Here is a 26,422-nt window from a genome sequence, read left to right as displayed (position 1 = left end):
CTCTAAGTGACAGTTCCCCCAGGGTGGGGGGGAAGACTATCTCATTTCATTCCGGCCTGGGAAAAAATCTCAACCAGCCCCTGGATATTAAACCTGATCAATTCGGGGCTTCGGATAGACTTTCTTTCCCTCCCTCAAAATTATGTGGTGACTTCCCTGAGGTCCTCCCTCCAAGAACAAGAAGCCCTAGAATGCAAGGTAATGAAACTAATAGACAAAGCCGTCATTCAGGAAGTTCCTCCTCAGGGAAGGGTTTTTAATCCCCGTTATTTCTAGTACCAAAGCCAGATGGGTCCTTCCGGACAATAATAAACTTAAGGAAACTAAATGATTATGTAAGGAACCAAAGATTCAAGATGGAGTCAATAGAATTGACCATCAAAATTTTGTTTACGAACTGTTTTATCACTGTATTGGATCTCAGCGTGCGTACTATCACGTCCCCATTCACAAAGACTCACAAAAATTCCTCAGACTGGCGGTATCCATGAAAGGGGAAATAAGGGAATTCCAATACAGAGCCCTTCCTTTCGGAATATCCGTCGCGCCCGCGTGTTTACCAAACTAGTAGCGGAAATGATGGCTCATCTGAGAGAGCTGGACATCTTAATAGTCCCGTACCTGGATGATTTTTCGATAGCAAGCTACTCAGCCCAACACTGCAGACAGTAGCGGCACAGGGTAACGAATACCCTAAGGCTATGTGCACACATCAGGATTATTTGCAGAAATTTCCTGAACAAAACCGGACTTTTTCTGCAGGAAATCTGCATGCGTTTTTTTTTGCGCGTTTTTTGTGCGGATTTTTCGTGTTTTTTTTTCCGGAGCTTCCCAATGCATTAAATAGGGGCAAATCCATGAAAAATCCGCAAAATTAACGAACATGCTGCGGCTTTTTACCGTGATGTGTTTTTTTCGCGGAAAAAAATGCAACATGTGCACAAAAATTGCGGATTGCATTCTATTAATAGTATGCTTAATGGATGCGTTTTTATAGCGAGAAAACACAAAAAAAAGCACGAAAAATCCAGAACGTGTGCACACAGCCTAATAGATCTGGGCTGGCTTCCGAACCTACGGAAGCCAAGGCTAGAGCCGAACAAGGTTCAGGAAATCTTGGGTTTAATATTGGACTCTGCAAAACAGGAGTGCCGCCTCCCAGTTCAGAAAAAACAAAAGCTTATGAATCTAGTATCAAAGGCGTTGTTAAACCCCTCCATGACATTGAGAAAGGCGATGTCGCAGCTGGGTTCCCTTTCTGCCTGTCTACCAGCAGTTCAGTGGGCACAACTCCACACAAGGGATCTCCAGTGGGACATTTTAAAAAACCAAGTTACACTAAAGGGTCGCTTAGAGGGTCACATGACTTCAAATTCAACCACTATTCATTCCCTAGTTTGGTGGAAGGATATCAGCAACCTGTCAAAAGGAATCCCTTGGGTAATAGAGATATCCCAGATAGTTACCACCGACGCAAGTCGCAAGGGGTGTTGAGCTCACCTGGGCAACAAAGTCACTCGGGGTATGGATAGGACAAGAGCTCGAGGTATCCTCAATTCAAAATGAACTTTGGGCAGTGGGTCACGTCTTATCAGCCTTCCTACGCATTCTACATGGTCATCATGTTCGGGTATTCTCGGACAATCAGGTGGTGGTAGCCTATCTAACCTATCAAGGGGGAACCAGATCCCGAGCCACCACTTACGAAATCTTCAATTTGGCGGAGAACAATCTTTCCGCGTTACACATTCGGGGGTTAGAAAATCAGAAGGCAGACTTTCTGAGCCGCATTCAATTAAGACAGGGCGAATGGTATTAAATCAGTCCATTTTTAATCAGATTGTGGAAATGTGGGGGGCTCCAGTCATAGACCTGTTTGCCAATATCAACAACAGGAAGGTGGAAGCCTTTTGTTCTCTAGACCCCAGGGGGAACCCTCAGGCCGTAGATGCTTTCATGATCCCTTGGATGCAGAGTCTTGCATGCGCCTTTCTCCCAACCATCCTTATCCCAGCAGTTCTACGGAAGCTCAGGGAGGACAGATCAAGGCTAATATTAATAGCTCCCTTCTGGCCAAAAAGAACCTGGTTCTCCTGGCTGAGAAAGCTATCAATCACTGATCCTTGGGTTCTTCCGGACATCTCGGACCTTCTGTCTTAGGGACCGGTGTTCCACCCTCAGTCAGAGAATCTTCATTTAACAGCGTGGAATTTGAAGGGGTGCTGTTGAAGGAAAAAGTTTTTTTTAGATAAATTAGTCTCTACGCTAATGAAGAGTAGGAAAACAGTCACCACAAAAATCTGGCAAAACCTGGGGAAAATTCCTGTCCACTTTGGGAGTAAGAGTACAGGATGGGGTCCCAATTACTGAGATCCTGGAGTTTCTACAGAGGGGAATAGAACTTGGCCTGGCAGTAAGTACCTTAAAGGTATTGGTAGCAACCTTAGGAGCATTGTATAACAAAAATATAGCGGGCAAGCCTGGGGTAGCACGGTTTATCAGCGCAGCCGTAAGGTCTAAACCATTAGCTATTCAAAAACTACCACCCTGGGATTTGAATCTTTCTTTTTGCTCTAACAGATCTCCAATTTGAGCTTATAGCGTCAATCCCTTTCAAAATCATATCACTTAAACTGCCCTCCTGATAGCCCTAAAGTCTGCCTGGAGGGTAAGTGATCTCCAAGCCTTGTCTGCAGGTCCTCCCTTCACAAAAATTCTGGATGATAGGGTTATCCTATCATCAGGGATATAGCGCAGAGCGCGCTGTTTTTCGTCACATGCGCAGTCGCAAACCACTACGCCACCAACGGAAACCTAAGCAAGATCTGGGGGAAGAAACAGCTTTGTCACCACGCCCATATGACCAGACCAGCATGAGTGACAAGCGAAAACGGCGACTTTGGTAAGTAATTTCGGCAGCTTAGGTGGGGAATCGGGGTAGAAAAAAAACACTTGTGTAAAGCACAGCTCATGCCCTATGTAGCGGTATTTTTATCTCCGAGTGAAAAACCGGGGTGACAGGTTCCCTTTAAGGCTTCCAAGAGTACTATAGCGAGATGGATAACAGATGTGATAGCCTTGGCGTACTCATCCAGTGAAAATGTCATTCCAGGGGGGCTAAAAGCTCATTCCACAAGGGCTATGGCGACCTCCTGGGCTGAAAGGTCGGAGGTATCAAAAGAACAAATCTGTAAGGCGGCCACCTGATGATCACCTTCTACCTTTTTCAGGCACTATTGCCTAGACCTAGCCTCTTCGTCTGACTTAACCTTCGGAAGAAGGGTTCTTCAGGCTGTGGTCCCTCCCTAAGCTACAAATCTCTGTAATTCTCTCTGTGGTGCTGTCATGGGGGACTGAGAAAAGCATAGTTACTTACCAATAACGGTATTTCTCAGAGCCAATGACAGCACGCGCTTATTCCCCCCCATCACGTGAGCGGTGAGCATGTTTTTATTGTATGTAGTGTGTTTATGTATAGACACGGTGTGTTTGTATTAAGCAATATGATAAAAGCATATTTTTTGTTGTCACTAACCAGGAGTCCATCTGATGCTCTGTAAACCAAATGATGCGGGGGAGAGGTACCGCCCTTTTATTCTGTAGGTTCCCTGTCCCTGAAGGGCGGATCCCCTCTCTCCATGGGGCTGTCATGGGGTCTGAGAAATACCGTTATCGGTAAGTAACTATGACATCAATAAAGCAGAAAAAAGCAATGATCTTTTGCAGTTGGACCCTCCAGATTCAGTAGCGTTTACTCTTCAGGAGCTGGAAAACTCTGAGCTACCCACATTACTATCCACATAATTCATTTGTGATTGAGACCAGCCGGTGGTCCAATCCGATGATTTAGGTGTGAATTTGCTTAAGGCCGGGGTCACACTTGCGAGTGCAATGCGAGAAACTCGCCTCAGTACCCGGCACTCAGGACCGGAGCGTTCAGCTGCATAGAAATACATGCAACCGGCAGTGCCGGGTATTGATGCGAAAGACTCGTGCGAACTTCTCGCATTGCACACGCAAGTGTGACCCCGGCCTAATCTGCGCTCTCTGGAATAGCGACAACCCAATGGTAGGATAAAATGTAGGTTTATTGTCAGAGTCACCCCGACTCCTTCTTCAGAACAAATATATATAAACACATTGACATGTTTACTCAATAACTGAAATGGATGTAGATGAGACATATATTTTGGTTTCAGGGGGTAATTCATTAATTGATTAATGCCTGAATCACGTCGGAGACCAGTTATCGATCAGTTTAACATATGATGTTATTTTCAGGTTACCTAAACAAGCACCCCTACTTTGGAGCAGTCGTTGGGCGAGTTGCAAATAGGATTGCCAATGGTAAATTTAGTCTTGATGGACAGGATTACCAGCTACCTATTAACAATGGGCCTAATAGCATCCATGGAGGACTCAAGGGCTTTGATAAGGTAAGGAATTTGTTTCACATTTGCATTTGGTTAATATGCATTAGTGTGCAAAAAGGAGGCTATTGAAATATTGGCATCTCAGTGAATGGCATCATGTGTATTTTTTGCTTTGCCATTCATGTAACTGTCACACTTGAATCTTTAGGATGAACAATGACTTATAGAGTTCTCGTGATGCTTTTCCTGTGTTTGGAACATGCACGTTGTTTACAATTGTGCCTAGTCTTTAGCAATTTTCTTTCTTCCTGTTCTAAGCTTCTACCAGCTTTATGGTGCATGAGGTCGAGATACTTCTGCATAGTGTCAGCCCAAATATAACTCCCCTAATATTTCTTATATATTCCTAATTCTTCTGATCCATAAAGAACCATATGCCTTCATCATAACCTATATATTTTTATGTGAAAGATGTTCACAGACCCTAAAAATAAGTTTAGTTATGGTTTGTAGACCCTCAGTCCTGAACTGCTAATTTACATATAAGAAAAGCATGGATAACTCTGGAATATGACTTGGGATCATGGTATCATCTCATTCAGCTTCCTATTACCGTATGCCCATATAGACGGTTTAGGAGGGATGATCCTACTGACAGATTACCATTAAATTATGATAGGATGACCATAGTATGACAATTATGTGTTCTTATGTTCAGATCATTGGTTAGATAAAGAGGTAAATCATCTGCAGTCCGCAATAACAGCCTCCCTCTGATGCCATCTTCTGACTTGTACATTAAAGATCTTATTGCAGCAGCATTACTGATCAATCTGAGATGACTTTTCTCTGGGTATGTAAAGTGCTATGAAAGATGAATGCAAGCTGGATCTATCACCGAGAAGAGAAAACTGCTACAACCTTGTCCTAGCACAGCACCCGCATATCATCAGGAGTTCTCTTGATCAATTAATATTTCAACAAACCTTTCAAAAAAATCAAAAAAATTCAAAGAAGCGCTTTAAATGCTGGACAAAGGTTTGAATGTGAATGTACTTTGCCGTGATCCAGCGTCATTCTTCTCTGCTAGTCACCTCAAGAGATTCTGGATGATGGCAGTGCGCTTGGTTGTTCAGTCAGGTGATTGACAGCTGTTCGGGCTAGTTAAGGGGACTGCCCAGTGGCACAATCAGAGGACATATTTTATGGCTTGTAAACAGACCCATTGAATTAAATGAATCTATTGTGGCAGATGTATCCAAGAATGAGATCCGTGACACTGTGGGTAGGTTCTGTTGGGATCCAATTTTGAAAATCAGAATAGGAAATAATCAGTGGGTTTGTGTGCACTCCATTTAAAAAAAAAAAAGATGTTTCACATGGATGTGTGAATGCAGCCTTAAGCTGATTTGAATTAATACACGTGCATGAGGAATGGGATGATTGAGCTCAGCTGCCAATTGCCTTCATTGGGTTTTTTTGACAAAAAAATGAAGGTGACCTAAATAAGAAAAGAACAATGAAATGTTCAGGGCGAAGAGGCACATTAGAAACATCGGTGTCCCCTAGGGAATGACATTTATAAACGTAGCAGATGACATTAGAGGAGATAACGGCTTTCAGCACTACGGCTGGGATTTTCCGCACTCCAAATACTACACTCAGTTGGATAAACATTACTGTGATTCTGTTGAAACTGGCACATTTTGGCACAGATGTGTACTACATGGGATATAAAGTGAGTATGTCACCAGGTTTTGCTACGTCATCTGAGAGCAGCATAAAGTAGGGGCAGAGATCCTGATTCTAGCAATATGTCACTTACTGGGCTGCTTGTTGTGATTTTGATAAAATCACTTTTATCTACTGTGGATCTACCAGTTATCTGACTGCCGAGCTCTGTATAGCCCCGCCCACACCACTGATTGGCTGCTTTCTGCCCATGTACAGTGTACAAAACAAAGCTGGGGGTGTGGCTATATAGAACTCATGAATATGCTTGACTACCTGGCAGCAGGTTTACTAGTCCTCTCGTGAATAATCTCCTGCTGATAAAACTTTGATTTAGTGAAAACTATACTAAGCAGCCCAGTAAGGGTCTCTGTATCTACATTATGCTATTTTCAGATTAGGTGGCAAAAACCTAGTGACCGATTCCCTTTAAGAAAACCGTATATGACTTCAACGAACAAAACTGTGGCACTTAGAATAGTCAAATGCTGCAGTCCATGAATAAAACCATGACAAATATTGCGATGGTAGGATATTTTAATTGTGATTCATTATTTAAAGGGACTCTGTCACCTGAATTTGGAGGGAACAATTTTCAGCCATAGGGGCGGGGTTTTCGGCTGTTTGATTCACCCTTTCCTTACCCGCTGGCTGCATGCTGGCTGCAATATTGGATTGAAGTTCATTCTCTGTCCTCCATAGTACACGCCTGCGCAAGGCAAGATTGCTTGGTTTTCGACCATTTTCTGCTGCATTTTTGGTGTGTAAAATTAACTTTATTAAACATGTATTGTTGACAAATCACACATGTATTTCGCAGCAAATGGGTGTTTTATATGCAGCTTTTTAATGCTATAAGGAGAGGATTTGGCTGCAAAAAATGTAGCAAAAATGGCATGTGAACATAGCCTAGCAATTCTAACATACTGACCTGGGTTCATGCTTGTAGTAAGCCCACTGCTCCTCTGCCCTACACCCTAAGTCACGTTTCGCAGTGTGCTTCTTCAGAGGAGGTGGAGCAGAATTGTTTGTTTAGATTAACCAAAGTGTAATCAGCCATACAATAGATACTAAGAATTGATCGAGTGTCTGCTTTCTTTATGGCTAGAAATTGCTGGACAAATTCTCGGGCCAACCTTGATATTTATTTAAAATATTTAACAAAATTCTACAATTGAGGAAGTTTTTCCTTATCAAATAAAACAATTAACTTTTTCATATGGGAACAAAAAAAGAGGTTGTCCCATGAACAAAGTACATTTTAATTAATATTAATAGATCTTATAATAAAATATTGGAATAATATTTTATGTAAGAGCAGTAGAAAGCATGTGGCCCAATGGCTTAATTTAAATATGTAACAACAAAATGGCAAAAAAGTTGAATAATACTGTTAATAAAGTATGATGTAAACAAAAGATACCCTAAACACAGTATGATAACCCCACAGTGAATTTTTCCACGGTGCCCTCCACACCCACAGAATGATGACCCTACTGTACCCCCCTCTCTCAATCTACCCCAACAATGAATCGTGACCACATAACATTATGATTGGCCAACTATAATCCCCACACAGCCCTCCCTACAGCATAATGGTCACAAACAGTGCTCCATACAGTTTATTTGGCCTCACATAGTCCTCCATGCAGTATAATGGTCACACTGCACATAGTGCTCCATACCATATAGTGGGCCTCACATAGTCCTCTGTGCAATATAATAGGGCCCTTCATTGCTTTCCATATAATGACCCCACATAGTGCTCCATACAGTATAATGGCCTCACATAGTGCTTCATACAGTATAATGGCCCCACATAGTGCCCCCTACAGTATAATGGCCCCATACAGTGCTCCATACAGTATAATGGCATACCTTGGTATAGCGGGTGTGTTGTAATGACGACATTGTGCCCGCTGTGCTGAGGAGTCAGTCGCAGAAGATGAATGATAGGCTAAGGAGCGTCAGCTGGCGCTCCTTCCTCCATCATTGCTTTCAACTTTTGTTTAAAGTGCAATGCTGGGCGAAGGACTGCTGAGCAGAGGCTCCAAATTGTATAAGGACCTGGACAGAGGTAACAGAACATATATTAAGGGTATGCTGCAAAACCTACATCACAAATGTTATGCTGCATTTTTGCACTTTCAATGGGTAAAAAAACACTGCAAAATTTGAAAGAATTGACATGCCTGGAAGTGAAAATAGTTGAGCAACAAGACTCGCAGGTCCCCGGATCAGTGGCCACATTGGTAATACATGGACATTAGAGCATTCGAACTTCTTCCTACCTGCCAGCATGCCCAGCACCTATTCTTATTAGTAGGCCCAATGCGCCATCATGAGTGTGCAATGATGATGTCCCACCAGGTGAGGTGCAGAAGAGGCTCAAAGGGCTCAAGTCCAGCTGCCACGGGCTAAAGATGGTCCTGCAAATCTCCTCCTACCTTCCGTCAATCCTAGAGTCTCTGCGATTTGCTCACCTCTAGAGTTGACCTATGAATGCTTAAAGGTGAAATGTATACACTGATGTGCGTGTATGATGACACCTGGTGGGGTATAGCTGCCATTGAACGGGATGTTATGTTTATGTTCTTGGATGTAGTATGTATATGTCAAAATTATATTTGTGTGGTGAAGAAAATGAACATGTATGAGGGAAGGAATATCAGAAGAAGGCAATTCCCCGGAAGAGAAATATCTCTCGAGGCCTTCCCCAGTCTACAATGGTCCTTAGTGATGATAATAACAACAAGATGGTGAGTAAAGTGATGAAGTGGTAAAGTGTCTAAAACATAAATGTGACACAGGGCAGATTGCAATATAATTCTTGTACCACAAAGCCTTTCCCGCTAGTGCAGGGCAAAAGGGGCCTAAAGTAGGACTGTCTGTGGTGTTTTTTGAAATCTTGCATCAATGTGTCATCCAGTGTGACATACACAGCAAAAATGAAAAAAATCAGACCCCTTTTAGGTGCCATCACACCATTTCCTTGTCTGGTATTAGTGAAGCACCTCTGAAAACCACATCCTTATGCAGGATTTTTACACCCATTGAAATGGTGGTGAGACCATCCTGGCACAGGTCACACAGTAGTCACTTGGCCTGCTTTTGTGGTGTGTACTTCCTTAGCACCAACACGTCAGACCCATCACTCCGCATAGTATCAGTTGTTCTTCTGCTGGTTTACATACAGCAGTTTATGACGTAGAGTTTGCTGGTATGCCAAACATTCAGGTTGTTGAATAATGTTCTCTTAGATCTGGCTTACAAACCACTACTTTCATGCAGATTTTGAAATATTAAAATTTTGCTGGGTAAAGCTTACATTGCCTTCAAATCAACTAAAGGTTGAAGTGACATAGAGATTTTATGAATGCTTTGTCACAGGTGCTCTGGAAACCTAAGGAGATTGAAAATGGTGTTGAATTCTCTTATACAAGCGCTGATGGAGAAGAAGGATACCCTGGTGAATTACAAGTGTGGGTGACATACATGCTGCTTGGCACTGAGCTTATTATAAACTATAAGGCTGGGACCAGTAAAACCACACCTATCAATCTAACCAACCACTCTTACTTCAATTTGGCAGGACAGGTAATGGCATAAAATAGAGCATATACGGTAATTAATATCATTAGTCTATGCTGAGAAATACTATTTTTTTTATAAATTATATTTATTAAACTCATCATTGTTTACTGTTCTCCCTGCGATCAGCGAGACCAGGCAACGCTGATGAGACTTGTAGTCAGCAACCGCTGTGTAACGTGTATTATGTAAATAAAAAAACACAGCTTGGGGTCCCTCTTGATTTTCCTAACCAGCTGAGTTAAAGCAGACAGCTGGGGTCTGATGTTAGTATTATGGAAAGGGGCTAATTGCCATAAAGGTTCCCAGGCTGTTAATATTATCTCAAAGCTGTTTGCTTAGCCTTTACTGGTTATTATAAAGAAATCCCCCCCCCCCCCAAAAAAAAAAAAGACTTTTATTAAAACTCCTTATATTTAGTAACTATCAAAGGCTAAACAGACAGCTGCAGGCTGATGATAATAGCCTAGGAAGGGGCCATGGATATTGGCCTCCTCCAAGACTAAGAACATCAGCACTCATCTGCCCAAGAAATGGCACATCCATTAGATGTGTGATCAGTAACTCTCAAACTGTGGGGATAGTGGCACTTCTAAAAAGGGGAGCGGATGAACCTATTTGTCTACAGTAGTGGCAATTCCAGATATGGATCCCAAGCGTAATAGATATTGGCTCATATAGTATTATCAATATATTCTGTACCTCGTATCAGAATACCCCTTTAAATTTTGTTGCCCTTGGTAGTGATAGTTACAAAACTTGGCTCTTGGAGCTTAGAAGGTTGTGTCTCTCATCTCTATGTCCTCCTAAATAAACTAGTACTAACTTATTTACCATTACTGATCTTACAGTCATATGGTAAATAAAGACACCACAAATATAAAGTCATTTATTTGAAATAAAACAGCACACTTTTCCATTTTTTATTTAAAAATAACAAACACAGTTAGGTTAGTATAACGCCTAATTCCACTGAATCCCTCGTCTCCTGTAAAAAAACAAAAATTCTGTTCTGTCCCACGCCGTAATCCATGTCTGGGGGATAAATAGTTTTCAACCTGGACGGTGCCAAGATGCAACCGTCCAGGCTGAGAACCACTGGTGAATGAGCTGCATCAGTGACCAACGGTGACTTCATCAAAGTTATCTCTGGTCAGTGAGGCTGTGTTCCCAGCCGGGCTGAACTGCAGTGACCTCAGCACCATGGGAAAAAGTCAGTGATGAGGTCACCACAGTTGAGCTCAGTGAGTTCACAGCAGATCACCGTGAGAATTTTTGTTTATAAAAATGTTCTTTTTGTACTGCTTTCAGCTGGTACTGTAACATTTGCACTTATTTGGTTTCCTTTGTATTGAGTAACAGTCTTTTTTTTTGTTTGTTTTTTTTTTTTTTGTTTGAGGGTTCCGAAAACATATACAGCCAAGAAATTTCAATTAATGCTGACCATTACCTTCCTGTAGATGACACCATGATACCAACAGGTAAGACTTCAGACAAAGTGTTAAAGGCTCAGCAACATTTTTCATAGGTTCATAAAAAGTGAAGTACCTCTGTATTTATCATACTTATTATTTTTATCTTGTACTGTTCTAGGGTTACTTCCTGTGTTACAGACCAGAATTGAACCCAGCGATCTGCTATATTTCATTAAAAGGATTGTCTAGCCTTAGTCCCATTCTGTCTGACTGCAGACTTGTGAATTCTTCACACTGTACACTGTTGGGGTTTTCTGATTCTAGCGCTGGGCAGTCATGTGATCACAAGTAGTCCGAGTTGGACTGAATTGCCAAGGGCCCACCATTATCAACTCCTGGGCCCCACTTTTCGGCTATATGCAAATATTACTTTATCATCATTCACAAAATTCCATGGCAATAAACTAGGTTGATTGTTAAATAAGATGCAGCTTTTCTCTGTACATAGTGAATCAAGTGTAATGTGCCAAGTACTGCTCATATTAGTGGGTGGTGGCCCATTCCTGCACAGGGGCCCACCGGAGGATTCTCCTGCTCTCCAGTGGGCCAGTCCGAGTGGGCCACTCTTACTAGACTGTGTCGGGCCTCTCTACCAATAAATTTGCATTAAGCAAGGCGGCGCCCATCTAGTTGGCACATGCATCACATGCTTGCGGTCACATGCTCAATACTCCTTGTGCCGGTATCGGAATATCTTTACAGAGAACCATGTGCATGCTGTGAGGGTTCACATGTCTGCAGTCACATAGAGTGACTACAGACTTGTAGCCTAAGGCCGCACAACCCCTTTAAGTATAGATTGTGACACTTTATCCTTTTTATCATTTTGAAGTGGACATGTCATCTGGGCAGGAGCCTGTTGGATAAACTTCCCCCTAGAATACTAAAGAGAGCAGTGAGAATAAAATAAGCATAATAACTGCCCACTTTTGACCTGGTGACAGGTTCTCTGGCATCTTTATTTTAACCCACTCATACATTGTTTAAAATATTAATAAAAACAGAAAAAAAGCACATTAAATTTTAATTGTTTTATTAAAGTTTGTCATTGGCAAGAGAATGTGTTATTCGCGGCCAAATGCTCTACTGTTGTCCATTTTTGTGATCATACCTTTTTAATTTTTTACAAATGTAAAAAGTCCAACATGTTCATGAATAATCACCAATATAAATATGTACTGTAGTATGGTTTTCCTCTACTGTAATCTCCTCAATTAGTAAAAGGGATGTGACGTGAACAGGATGATAGTGGTAGTGGCCACAGATGGCCAGTAAGGGGTAGTCAGGACTGCATTTTACAGTGTGTTACTTAGCAATATTTTGTGGCATTTGGAGACTGTTATGGCATTGAAAGCTCTTAAAGCCCGGTAGATAAGCAGAGTATCTGAGATCCTCTGGAGTGGTTTCTACCCACAGTAATGGCCTGAAACCCTTGCTCTGAAAAGACCACTCATCTGGGCCTTCTGGAGAAAGTGTCTTAAGAAACTAGTGGCCCTAAATACAGTGAGTGGTTGTAGACCGCTGCCTGATGACTAACATAAAACGGCAACTACAGAGTTAGGGTACCGTCACACAGTGCAATTTTGATCGCTACGACGGTACGATTCGTGACGTTCTAGCGATATCGTTACGATATCGCAGTGTCTGACACGCAGCAGCGATCAGGGATCCTGCTGAGAATCGTACGTCGTAGCAGATCGTATGGAACTTTATTTCGTCGCTTGATCACCCGCTGACATCGCTGGATCGTTGTGTGTGACAGCGATCCAGCGATGCGTTCGTTGGTAACCAGGGTAAACATCGGGTAACTAAGCGCAGGGCCGCGCTTAGTAACCCGATGTTTACCGTGGTTACCAGCGTAAAAGTAAAAAAAAAAAAACCGTACATGCTCACCATCTGATGTCCGTCCGGTCCCTTGCCGTCCGCTTCCCGCTCTGACTGTCTGCCGGCCGGAAAGTGAGAGCAGATCACAGCGGTGACGTCACCGCTGCACTCTGCTCTCACTGTACGGCCGGATCTGTCAGAGCAGGAAGCGGACGGCAAGGGACCGGACGGACATCAGATGGTGAGCATGTACGGTTTTTTTTTTTTTTACTTTTACGCTGGTAACCACGGTAAACATCGGGTTACTAAGCGCGGCCCTGCGCTTAGTTACCCGATGTTTACCCTGGTTACCCGGGGACTTTGGCATCGCTCCAGCGCCGTGATTGCAACGTGTGACCGCAGTCTACGACGCTGGAGCGATAATCATACGATCGCTGCGACGTCACGGATCGTGCCGTCGTAGCGATCAAAATTGCACTGTGTGACGGTACCCTTAGAGAAACGACCCAACCAAATTTTTGACCCTTGGACAAGTAAACATATGCCCTAAAGTGATATTTAATGAATGACCGCACTAGTCTGCCTTACTGCCCTACCTCTGCCTAAAGAGAATTTAGTATGGCCTGTTAACACTAAATGATGGTGTGATTTGGGATAGTGAAGATAACTGGTCTGTACTACAGTAGTTCTGCTGGGAGTACATCTTCAAGGATTGCTAAGACTTGTTTCTGTGAAGAATATTGGAGACCTAATTCTATGTCAATCATCTGTATACTATTGGGCATGGAATTATGCTGTGGTAACATGACACCAGGCCAGCTTCAAAGGGATTCGCCCTTCCTCAACCCCCCTAACCCCAACCCAACATGGAGGACTATGGAGGGTGCATTATACTGTATGGAGGACTATGGAGGGTGCATTATACTGTATGGAGGACAATGTAGGGTGCATTACACTGTATGGAGGACTATGGAGGGTGCATTATACTGTATGGAGGACTATGTAGGGTGCATTACACTGTATGGAGGACTATGGAGGGTGCATTATACTGTATGGAGGACTATGGAGGGTGCATTATACTGTATGGAGGACAATGTAGGGTGCATTACACTGTATGGAGGACTATGGAGGGTGCATTATACTGTATGGAGGACTATGTAGGGTGCATTACACTGTATGGAGGACTATGGAGGGTGCATTATACTATATTGAGGACTATGGGGAGTGCATTATACTATATGGAGAACAATAGGGGTGAATTTACTGTATTATAGGACTATGGGGTGCATTATACTTATGGAGGACTATGGGGAGTGTATTATACTATATGGAGGACTATGGGGAGCGCATTATACTATGTTGAGGGTGCATTATAGGACTATGGTGTGCATTATACTATATAGGACACTATGGGGAGTGCATTATAGTATATGGAGAACTATCGGGTGAATTTACTGTATTATAGGACTATGGGTGAGGGGAAGGGAAAAGTTGGAGCTTTACACGCTGAGACATGCATTTATGAGCCGTTGCAAATGAATGTAACTGGTGGGTGCCGTACCTGCTGGTGATTTCAGCTGAAGTAGGAAAGGAGGAAGGGAATTTCCAGCACGTCCATCCAGTATAGGTAAAATTTCCAAGTTTATTAGAACATTTTAAAAAAAAACAGTTTTTAAAAAAAGAGTCTCTCTCTTTTTTAAAAAACTGTTTTTTTAAATGTTCTAATAAACTTGGATATTTTACCTATACTGGATGGACGTGCTGGAAATTCCTTTCCTCCTTTCCTATAGGACTGTGGGGTGCATTATACTATATGGAGGACTGTGGGGAGTGTATTATACTATATGGAGACCTATGGGGTGAATTTACTGTATTATGGAGGACAATGGGGAGTGCATTACACGGTGTTCCAAATTATTATGCAAATTGGATTTAAGTGTCAAAGATTGAATTGTTTTGTTTTTCAAATAAACTCGTGGATGGTATTGTGTCTCAGGGCTCAATGTATCACTGAAATCAATCTTAAACACATGTCATAATTAGTTTTCCAGGTGATTCTAATTAAAGGAAAACTACTTAAAAATGATGTTCCACATTACTAAGCAGGCCACAGGTTTCAAGCAATATGGGAAATAAAAAGAATCTCTCTGCTGCTGAAAAGCGTTAAATAGTGCAATGCCTTGGACAAGGTATGAAAACATTAGATATTTCACGAAAACTTAAGAGTGATCATCATACTGTGAAGAGATTTGTGACTGAAACAGAGCACAGACAGAGTTCATGCAGATGAAGGTATAATGAGGAAGGTTTCTGCCAGACAAATTCATTGGATTAAGAGAGCAGCTGCCAAAATACCATTACAAAGCAGCAGTTATTTGAAGCTGCTGGTGCCTCTGGAGTCCCTCGAACCTCAAGTTGTAGGATCCTTCAAAGGCTTACTGTGGTGTATAAACCTACTATTCGGCCACCCTAAACAGTGTTCACAAGCAGAAACGATTGCAGTGGGCCCAGACACACATGAAGACTAATTTTCAAACAGTCTTGTTTACTGATGAGTGTTGAGCAACCCTGGATGGTCCAGATGGATGGAGTAGTGGATGGCCACCATGTCCCAACAAGGCTGCGACGTCAGCAAGGAGGTGGAAGAGTCATGTTTTGGGCCGGAATCATGGGGAAACAGCTGGTAGGGCCCTTTAAGGTTCCTGAAGGTGTGAAAATGACCTCTGCAAAGTATATAGAGTTTCTGACTGACAACTTTCTTCCATGGTATAAGAAGCAGAAACGTGCCTTCAGGAGCAAAATTATCTTCATGCATGACAATGCACCATCTCATGCGGCAAAGAATACCTCTGAGTCATTGGCTGCTATGGGCATAAAAGGAGATAAACTCATGGTGTGGCCACCATCTTCCCCTGACCTCAACCCTATAGAGAACCTTAGGAGTATCATCAAGCAAAAGATCTATGAGGGTGGGAGGCAGTTCACATCAAAACAGCAGCTCTGGGAGGCTATTCTGACTTCATGCAAAGAAATTCCAACAGAAACTCGCCAAAAACTCACAAGTTCAATGGATGCAAGAATTGTGAAGGTGATTTCAAAGAAGAGTTCCTATGTTAACATGTAACTTGGCCTGCTGGGATGTTTTGGAGTTAAATAGCTTTTGTTCAGTGAATGTGATCTCCTAATGCTGCAAATTCCACAAATGAGCATTTTCAGTTCTTTACAACATATCAAATGTTTAGAAATTCTACTGAGCTTAATAATTTGGAACAGTGCATGTTGAGGTTTTATTCATTTTGGAGACTATACTGTTATCATTAGGAGGTTTCTTCAATAAAATTTGATGTATACTCTAATGGGTGATGAATTTTATTAGACTGACTATCATTTGCACCGACCATTTAGGAAAATCCGAGAAAAATGTAATTTGCATAATAATTTGGAACATGGTGTATACTAAATGGAGCACCATGGAGAGTGCATTATACTATATGGAGTACCATAAGAAGTGAATTATACTATATAGAGGACTATGGAGAGTGTATTATACTATATGTAGAAATATTATTATTATTAATTTATATAGCACCATTAATTCCATGGTGCTGTACATGAGAAAGGGAGTACATACAGAGTTATAAATATCGTTTACAGTAAACAACTTTACAGTGACAGACTGGTACAGAGGGAAGAGGACCCTGTCCTTGCGGACTTACATTCTATGGGAACTATTAGGGGTGAATTATACTGTATTATAGGACCATGGGGTGCATAATACTGTATGGAGGACTATGGAGAATGCATTATACTATATAGAGCACTATTGAGAGTGCATTATACTATATGGAGGGTGCATTAGACTGTATGGAGGACTATGGAGGGTGCATTATACTATATGCAGGACTATGGAGGGTGCATTATACTATATGCAGGACTATGGAGGGTGCATTATACGATATGCAGGACTATGGGGAGTGCATTATACTATATGGAGGACTATGGAGAATGTATTATACTATATTGAGGGTGCATTATAGTGTATGGAGGACTATGGGGGATGAATTATACAGCATTATAGGACTATGGTGTGCATTATACGATATTGAGGACTATGGGGAGTGTGTTATGGTTCTCAATGGCAAGAGAACATAGCCCAGCAAACATAGAACTAGCTCTTGGAAGGATGGGAACTAAACTGACCATGAACTAAACCTGCCGCACAACTAACAGTAGCCGGGTAGCGTTGCCTGCGTTTTATCCCTAGACGCCCAGCGCCGGCCGGAGGACTAACTAATCCTGGCAGAGGAAAATATAGTCCTGGCTCACCTCTAGAGAAATTTCCCCGAAAGGCAGACAGAGGCCCCCACATATATTGGCGGTGATTTTAGATGAAATGACAAACGTAGTATGAAAATAGGTTTAGCAAAATTGAGGTCCGCTTACTAGATAGCAGGAAGACAGAAAGGACACTTTCATGGTCAGCTGAAAACCCTATCAAAACGCCATCCTGAAATTACTTTAAGACTCTAGTATTAACTCATAACATCAGAGTGGCAATTTCAGATCACAAGAGCTTTCCAGACACAGAAACGAAACTACAGCTGTGAACTGGAACAAAATGCAAAAACAAACGAGGACTAAAGTCCAACTTATCTGGGAGTTGTCTAGCAGCAGGAACATGCACAGAAAGGCTTCTGAATACAATGTTGACCGGCATGGAAGTGACAGAGGAGCAAGGTTAAATAGCGACTCCCACATCCTGATGGGAACAGGTGAACAGAGGGGATGATGCACACAAGTTCAATTCCACCAGTGGCCACCGGGGGAGCCCAAAATCCAATTTCACAACAGTACCCCCCCCTCAAGGAGGGGGCACCGAACCCTCACCAGAACCACCAGGGCGATCAGGATGAGCCCTATGAAAGGCACGGACCAGATCGGAGGCATGAACATCAGAGGCAGTCACCCAAGAATTATCCTCCTGACCGTATCCCTTCCATTTGACCAGATACTGGAGTTTCCGTCTGGAAACACGGGAGTCCAAGATTTTTTCCACAACGTACTCCAACTCGCCCTCAACCAACACCGGAGCAGGAGGCTCAACGGAAGGCACAACCGGTACCTCATACCTGCGCAATAATGACCGATGAAAAACATTATGAATAGAAAAAGATGCAGGGAGGTCCAAACGGAAGGACACAGGGTTAAGAATCTCCAATATCTTGTACGGGCCGATGAACCGAGGCTTAAACTTAGGAGAAGAAACCCTCATAGGGACAAAACGAGAAGACAACCACACCAAGTCCCCAACACAAAGCCGAGGACCAACCCGACGCCGGCGGTTGGCAAAAAGCTGAGTCTTCTCCTGGGACAACTTCAAATTGTCCACCACCTGCCCCCAAATCTGATGCAACCTCTCCACCACAGCATCCACTCCAGGACAATCCGAAGATTCCACCTGACCAGAAGAAAATCGAGGATGAAACCCCGAATTACAGAAAAAAGGAGACACCAAGGTGGCAGAGCTGGCCCGATTATTGAGGGCAAACTCCGCTAAAGGCAAAAAAGCAACCCAATCATCCTGATCTGCAGACACAAAACACCTCAAATATGTCTCCAAGGTCTGATTCGTCCGCTCGGTCTGGCCATTAGTCTGAGGATGGAAAGCAGACGAGAAAGACAAATCTATGCCCATCCTAGCACAGAATGCTCGCCAAAATCTAGACACGAATTGGGTTCCTCTGTCAGAAACGATATTCTCCGGAATACCATGCAAACGGACCACATTTTGAAAAAACAGAGGAACCAACTCGGAAGAAGAAGGCAACTTAGGCAGGGGAACCAAATGGACCATCTTAGAGAAACGGTCACACACCACCCAGATGACAGACATCTTCTGAGAAACAGGAAGATCCGAAATAAAATCCATCGAGATGTGCGTCCAGGGCCTCTTCGGGATAGGCAAGGGCAACAACAATCCACTAGCCCGAGAACAACAAGGCTTGGCCCGAGCACAAACGTCACAAGACTGCACGAAGCCTCGCACATCTCGAGACAGGGAAGGCCACCAGAAGGACCTTGCCACCAAATCCCTGGTACCAAAGATTCCAGGATGACCTGCCAACGCAGAAGAATGAACCTCAGAAATGACTTTACTGGTCCAATCATCAGGAACAAACAGTCTACCAGGTGGGCAACGATCAGGTCTATCCGCCTGAAACTCCTGCAAGGCCCGTCGCAGGTCTGGAGAAACGGCAGACAATATCACTCCATCCTTAAGGATACCTGTAGGTTCAGAATTACCAGGGGAGTCAGGCTCAAAACTCCTAGAAAGGGCATCCGCCTTAACATTCTTAGAACCCGGCAGGTAGGACACCACAAAATTAAACCGAGAGAAAAACAACGACCAGCGCGCCTGTCTAGGATTCAGGCGTCTGGCGGACTCAAGATAAATTAGATTTTTGTGGTCAGTCAATACCACCACCTGATGTCTAGCCCCCTCAAGCCAATGACGCCACTCCTCAAAAGCCCACTTCATGGCCAAAAGCTCCCGATTCCCAACATCATAATTCCGCTCGGCGGGCGAAAATTTACGCGAGAAAAAAGCACAAGGTCTCATCACGGAGCAATCGGAACTTCTCTGCGACAAAACCGCCCCAGCTCCGATTTCAGAAGCGTCGACCTCAACCTGAAAAGGAAGAGCAACATCAGGCTGACGCAACACAGGGGCGGAAGAAAAGCGGCGCTTAAGCTCCCGAAAGGCCCCCACAGCAACAGGGGACCAATCAGCAATATCAGCACCCTTCTTAGTCAAATCAGTCAATGGTTTAACAACATCAGAAAAACCAGCAATAAATCGACGATAAAAGTTAGCAAAGCCCAAAAATTTCTGAAGACTCTTAAGAGAAGAGGGCTGCGTCCAATCACAAATAGCCTGAACCTTGACAGGATCCATCTCGATGGAAGAGGGGGAAAAAAATATATCCCAAAAAGGAAATCTTTTGAACCCCAAAAACGCACTTAGAACCCTTCACACACAAGGAATTAGACCGCAAAACCTGAAAAACCCTCCTGACCTGCTGGACATGAGAGTCCCAGTCATCCGAAAAAATCTAAATATCATCCAGATACACAATCATAAATTTATCCAAATAATCACGGAAAATGTCATGCATAAAGGACTGAAAGACTGAAGGGGCATTTGAAAGACCAAAAGGCATCACCAAATACTCAAAGTGGCCCTCGGGCGTATTAAATGCGGTTTTCCACTCATCCCCCTGCTTAATTCGCACCAAATTATACGCCCCACGGAGATCTATCTTAGAGAACCACTTGGCCCCCTTTATGCGAGCAAACAAATCAGTCATCAGTGGCAACGAATATTGATATTTAACCGTGATTTTATTCAAAAGCCGATAATCAATACACGGCCTCAAAGAGCCATCTTTCTTAGCCACAAAGAAAAAACCGGCTCCTAAGGGAGATGACGAAGGACGAATATGTCCCTTTTCCAAGGACTCCTTTATATATTCTCGCATAGCAGCATGTTCAGGCACAGACAGATTAAATAAACGACCCTTAGGGTATTTACTACCCGGAATCAAATCTATGGCACAATCGCACTCCCGGTGCGGAGGTAATGAACCAAGCTTAGGTTCTTCAAAAACGTCACGATATTCCGTCAAGAATTCAGGAATCTCAGAGGGAATAGATGATGAAATGGAAACCACAGGTACATCCCCATGCGTCCCCTTACATCCCCAGCTTAACACAGACATAGCTTTCCAGTCAAGGACTGGGTTATGAGATTGCAGCCATGGCAATCCAAGCACCAACACATCATGTAGGTTATACAGCACAAGAAAGCGAATAATCTCCTGGTGATCCGGATTAATCCGCATAGTTACTTGTGTCCAGTATTGTGGTTTATTGCTAGCCAATGGGGTGGAGTCAATCCCCTTCAGGGGTATAGGAGTTTCAAGAGGCTCCAAATCATACCCACAGCGTTTGGCAAAGGACCAATCCATAAGACTCAAAGCGGCGCCAGAGTCGACATAGGCATCCGCGGTAATAGATGATAAAGAACAAATCAGGGTCACAGATAGAATAAACTTAGACTGTAAAGTGCCAATTGAAACAGACTTATCAAGCTTCTTAGTACGCTTAGAGCATGCTGATATAACATGAGTTGAATCACCGCAATAGAAGCACAACCCATTTTTTCGTCTAAAATTCTGCCGTTCACTTCTGGACAGAATTCTATCACATTGCATATTCTCTGGCGTCTTCTCAGTAGACACCGCCAAATGGTGCACAGGTTTGCGCTCCCGCAGACGCCTATCGATCTGGATAGCCATTGTCATGGACTCATTCAGACCCGCAGGCACAGGGAACCCCACCATAACATCCTTAATGGCATCAGAGAGACCCTCTCTGAAATTCGCCGCCAGGGCGCACTCATTCCACTGAGTAAGCACAGCCCATTTACGGAATTTCTGGCAGTATATTTCAGCTTCGTCTTGCCCCTGAGATAGGGACATCAAGGCCTTTTCCGCCTGAAGTTCTAACTGAGGTTCCTCATAAAGCAACCCCAAGGCCAGAAAAAACGCATCCACATTGAGCAACGCAGGATCCCCTGGAGCCAATGCAAAAGCCCAATCCTGAGGGTCGCCCCGAAGCAAGGAAATCACAATCCTGACCTGCTGAGCAGGATCTCCAGCAGAGCGAGATTTCAGGGACAAAAACAACTTGCAATTATTTTTGAAATTTTGAAAGCAAGATCTATTCCCTGAGAAAAATTCAGGCAAAGGAATTCTAGGTTCAGATATAGGAACCTGAACAACAAAATCTTGTAAATTTTGAACTTTCGTGGTGAGATTATTCAAACCTGCAGCTAAACTCTGAATATCCATTTTAAACAGGTGAACACAGAGCCATTCCAGGATTAGAAGGAGAGAAAGGCTGCAATATAGGCAGACTTGCAAGAAATTCAATTACAAGCACACTCAGAACTGAAGGGAAAAAAAAAAAAAATCTTCAGCAGACTTCTCTTTTCTCTCCTTTCTCTGTCAATTAATTTAACCCTTTAGGGCCGGTCAAACTGTTATGGTTCTCAATGGCAAGAGAACATAGCCCAGCAAACATAGAACTAGCTCTTGGAAGGATGGGAACTAAACTGACCATGAACTAAACCTGCCGCACAACTAACAGTAGCCGGGTAGCGTTGCCTGCGTTTTATCCCTAGACGCCCAGCGCCGGCCGGAGGACTAACTAATCCTGGCAGAGGAAAATATAGTCCTGGCTCACCTCTAGAGAAATTTCCCCGAAAGGCAGACAGAGGCCCCCACATATATTGGCGGTGATTTTAGATGAAATGACAAACGTAGTATGAAAATAGGTTTAGCAAAATTGAGGTCCGCTTACTAGATAGCAGGAAGACAGAAAGGGCACTTTCATGGTCAGCTGAAAACCCTATCAAAACGCCATCCTGAAATTACTTTAAGACTCTAGTATTAACTCATAACATCAGAGTGGCAATTTCAGATCACAAGAGCTTTCCAGACACAGAAACGAAACTACAGCTGTGAACTGGAACAAAATGCAAAAACAAACGAGGACTAAAGTCCAACTTATCTGGGAGTTGTCTAGCAGCAGGAACATGCACAGAAAGGCTTCTGAATACAATGTTGACCGGCATGGAAGTGACAGAGGAGCAAGGTTAAATAGCGACTCCCACATCCTGATGGGAACAGGTGAACAGAGGGGATGATGCACACAAGTTCAATTCCACCAGTGGCCACCGGGGGAGCCCAAAATCCAATTTCACAACAGGAGTGTATTATACCATATGGAGGACTATGGGGAGTTCATTAAAGTATATGGAGAACAATGGGGTGAATTTACTGTATTATAGGACTATGGGATGAATTATACTATATGGAGGACCATGGGAAGTGAATTATATTGTATGTAGGATTATGGGGAGTGCATTATACTATATGTAGAACTATAAGGGGTGAATTATACTGTATTATAGGACCAATGGGGTGCATTATACTGTATGGAGGGCTATGGAGAATGCATTATACTATATAGAGCACTATTAGGAGTGCATTATACTACAGGTATATGGAGGGTGTATTTCACTGTATGGAGGATGCATTATTCTGTATGGAGGACTGTGGAGGGTGCATTATATTATATGGAGTGTGGTAGTTCACTCACTTGGCACAGAGAGGTAGGAAAAATGAGAACACCGTCTCTTTAAATTCTTGTTGCTTTATTGTCAAGCAGCATAAACCAACTCATAGGAACAAAACTCAGCCTTTCTGGCTAAAATAGGAACAAAACAACAAAAGGAAAACAAAAATGCTCCAACACAGTCCGTATGTTGCTGGCAGCACCCTGCTCTAGAGAAGCACAGGTTCAGTCTCTGCTCAATGAGCCACAAAGCCTCTGGAGACTCCCCTCTGTAGCTGAACCCAGGATGCCTGTAGAGCCCTGCTATTTAAACCTAAGCCTGAGATTTTCCCATCATATGATTGATCACATGATCATGATCTCATGCAGGTCCTGGCAGGTCTGCCAGTGGAGATAAAGTGGACCTTCTCTCACCCGCTGTATGAAGGTCCACATAAAACCAGCCCTTTTATGCAACTTAACCCTCACAACAGGTAGTGTGGTGGAGAAAAATGCCCTGGTTTCATATCACTGACGCCGATAAGTGCAGAGACACATATCGCCCCTCTACCACCCTGCCAGTGACTCTGTCACAGAAGGACTATGGGGAGTGCATTGTACTATATGGAGAACTATGAGGGGTGAATTATGCGGTATTAAAGGACTATTGTGTGCATTATACTATATTGAGGACTATGGGGAGTGCATTATACTATATGGAGGACTATGGGGGGTGCATTATACTATATGGGGGACTATGGGGAGTGCATTATACTATATGGAGAACTATGGGGAGTGCATTATACTATGTCGAGGATTATGGGGAGTACATTATACTATATGGAGGACTATGGGGTGAGTATTATACTGTATTATAAGACTATGGGTGCATTATACTGTATGGATGACTATTGGGAGGGTATTATACTATATTGAAGACTATGGGGAGTGCATGTGGGAACCTTTATAGTTTGTGAAGGGCTATGTGGGGCCATTATACAATATGCAAGCAATTATACGGTGTGAATGTTTGTGTGGGGTCCATCATACTGTGTGAGGACTGTATGGGGGCCATTATATAGTGTGGTGAGTTGTGGGGCCGTTATACTGTATGTAAGCTCATTATATTGCATGGATGGCTGTGTGGGGGTCACAGTAGAGGGATCATACTGTGTTCGGATGACCATTCTTTGCCCAGGGAGTTGAGGTGGGGTAGAGTAGGGTCATCATAGTGTGCATTTGTTGGAGTTCACTGTGGGTGTATCATACTGTGTTTGTGGGGCACTTTTGACATCATACTTTGAGCGCAATGACAGGGGGATCCAGGACTTCAATAGGAGGAAATTATTTTGTAAAGGCTGCAAAGTTTTGAGATATGCTCTTCTGTGACCCTACAGAATATTAATTTTTGTTGGGGGGGGGTCCAAATTAGAACCGCTGCTCTTGGGCCCAATAATTTCTTTATACGTCCCTGTATATTAAAATTATTTTATGGCATACTATGCTCTTTAGGATTAGGCTGTGCTCTCAGTATGAGAATTTGGTGAGTATTTGATGTCACAGATTTTCTGCCCCATTTCTGCACCTATTAGGTAAATTAGGTTACATGAGTTTTTATAGTTTTTTTGATAATGCACTTTTTGTCTCTTTTTGGATGTCATGTTTTAGGTAAAGCTGCTTTGTTTTTTATGGTTTCCTATATTTGGCTTTGGCAAAACGTTATTGATAGTTATAAATGGACATGGTTTTATCTGCGGATTTTCTGCATCTAGTGCAAATCTATGGGGAAAGTCACTACATAAAACTCAGCGTACCTGCAAGAGAAATTGACATGTTGCAGATTTAGAGACTGCACCGCAGGTCTGTTTACGCAGCGTAAAAAAATTACAATGGGCATGAGATTTCTAGAAATCCCATCCTCTTTGCTGGAACTGTAAGACTCCATTTTCTGAACAGCAAAAATACAGTTAAAAATTCTCCAAAAACTCACCATGAGAACTTATCCTTACGTCCTCTTGTTCAATGTTTTCTACAGGTGAGCTGGTGCCTGTTGAAGGAACCTGCTTTGACCTACGGAAGTCTGTTGACATTGGGAGTCAGATAGCCAAACTGACAGTGAATGGTTTTGATCACAACTTTTGCTTGAGTAAGACTGGCAGGGAACACTATTGTGCAAGGTAAGTAAGGATTTTTTATTATCAATTCAGTCCTTTCCCTGTTTTTTCAACTTTTCAATTTCAATAAATGTTTTTTAAAGCACGACTGCCTCGTTTTTGTTTTTTTTTCAATGCTGCTGCAGTGGTGTTTCTCATCTATGGTCCCTGACTGTAGTCTTGTACTTACCAGTCGCGGACTTCACCTTTTATCGGCACCGCTCCAGTCCATCTGCGCTATCTTGTGACCGCAACTTTTGACTGTTCGGAAGTCTTTGAAACAGACGTGCAAGGTTCTGTTTATGGAGGATGTTAGTCTTCAATCACTTGCAGAATGGAAAGCAATGGTAGGGTGATAGACAAAGATGAGGGAGGGAGGTGCAGAACTGTGGAGAGCTTTGTGGGTGAGAGATGGAGAAGATTATATTGTACTCGGTAGCAGATGGGCAACCAGTGCAATGACTGACACAAGGTGGAGGCATCGGTGTAGCAGCTGGACAGAAATATGACACTGGCTGATGCATTCAGGATGTATTGGATAGGTGAAAGTTTGGTTAAAAGGAGACCAATCACTAGAGCGTTGCATCATTCCAGAAGAGAATGAGTAAGAGCAACAGTATGAGTTTTTGAAGGTGGGAAAAGCTAAGATTCTGGAAAAAAAATTAAAATGTAGGTAACATGAGCGAGTGATTGTTTCTAAGGAATAAAGGAAACTTCTGTGTCAAACATCACCCCAAGACAGCGAGCATGCTGCTTGGAAGTTATGGTTACTATGACCTATATGCTAATATAGATGGGGTAGGAGAGCTGATTGGACTGTCAGATTCCCTTTAAAGAGTGGAATCTGACATTAAAGGATTTACACATTTTCTCACATGAAGGGAAAATAAAGAAAGTGAAGAATACACATGGTAGATTACTCGTGCCACTAAAGTTTTGTGCACATATGTTCTTAAATACAATGTAAGTACTGTAGTTAAACCCTTGTTTTATCAGTGTATAGATTCTCTTCATATGTACCTTATATCATGGTTATAATTTGAATGATCCCATACTGCTAATTTAATCTTCTTTTTCTTAATTAACTTTACTCACC

At 42.9% G+C, this 26,422-nt stretch overlaps 1 protein-coding gene across 1 annotated transcript in view; it reads left to right on the top strand.

The window, feature by feature from the left end:
• The window catches only part of GALM (galactose mutarotase), a 76,018-nt gene that overhangs the window by 17,107 nt on the left and 32,489 nt on the right, over positions 1–26,422 (top strand). Inside the window, exons 3-6 of the mRNA XM_077282950.1 lie at positions 4,282–4,436; positions 9,495–9,701; positions 11,095–11,176; positions 25,209–25,350. Of these exons, the coding sequence (XP_077139065.1) occupies positions 4,282–4,436; positions 9,495–9,701; positions 11,095–11,176; positions 25,209–25,350 (586 nt within the window). The remainder of the gene's footprint in view (positions 1–4,281; positions 4,437–9,494; positions 9,702–11,094; positions 11,177–25,208; positions 25,351–26,422) is intronic.

The sequence above is a fragment of the Ranitomeya variabilis genome, chromosome 2 (assembly GCF_051348905.1).
Source record: "Ranitomeya variabilis isolate aRanVar5 chromosome 2, aRanVar5.hap1, whole genome shotgun sequence".
Lineage (NCBI taxonomy): Eukaryota > Metazoa > Chordata > Amphibia > Anura > Dendrobatidae > Ranitomeya > Ranitomeya variabilis.
The sequence above is the reverse complement of the archived record's forward strand: the minus strand, read 5'-3'. Positions and strand labels throughout refer to the sequence as shown.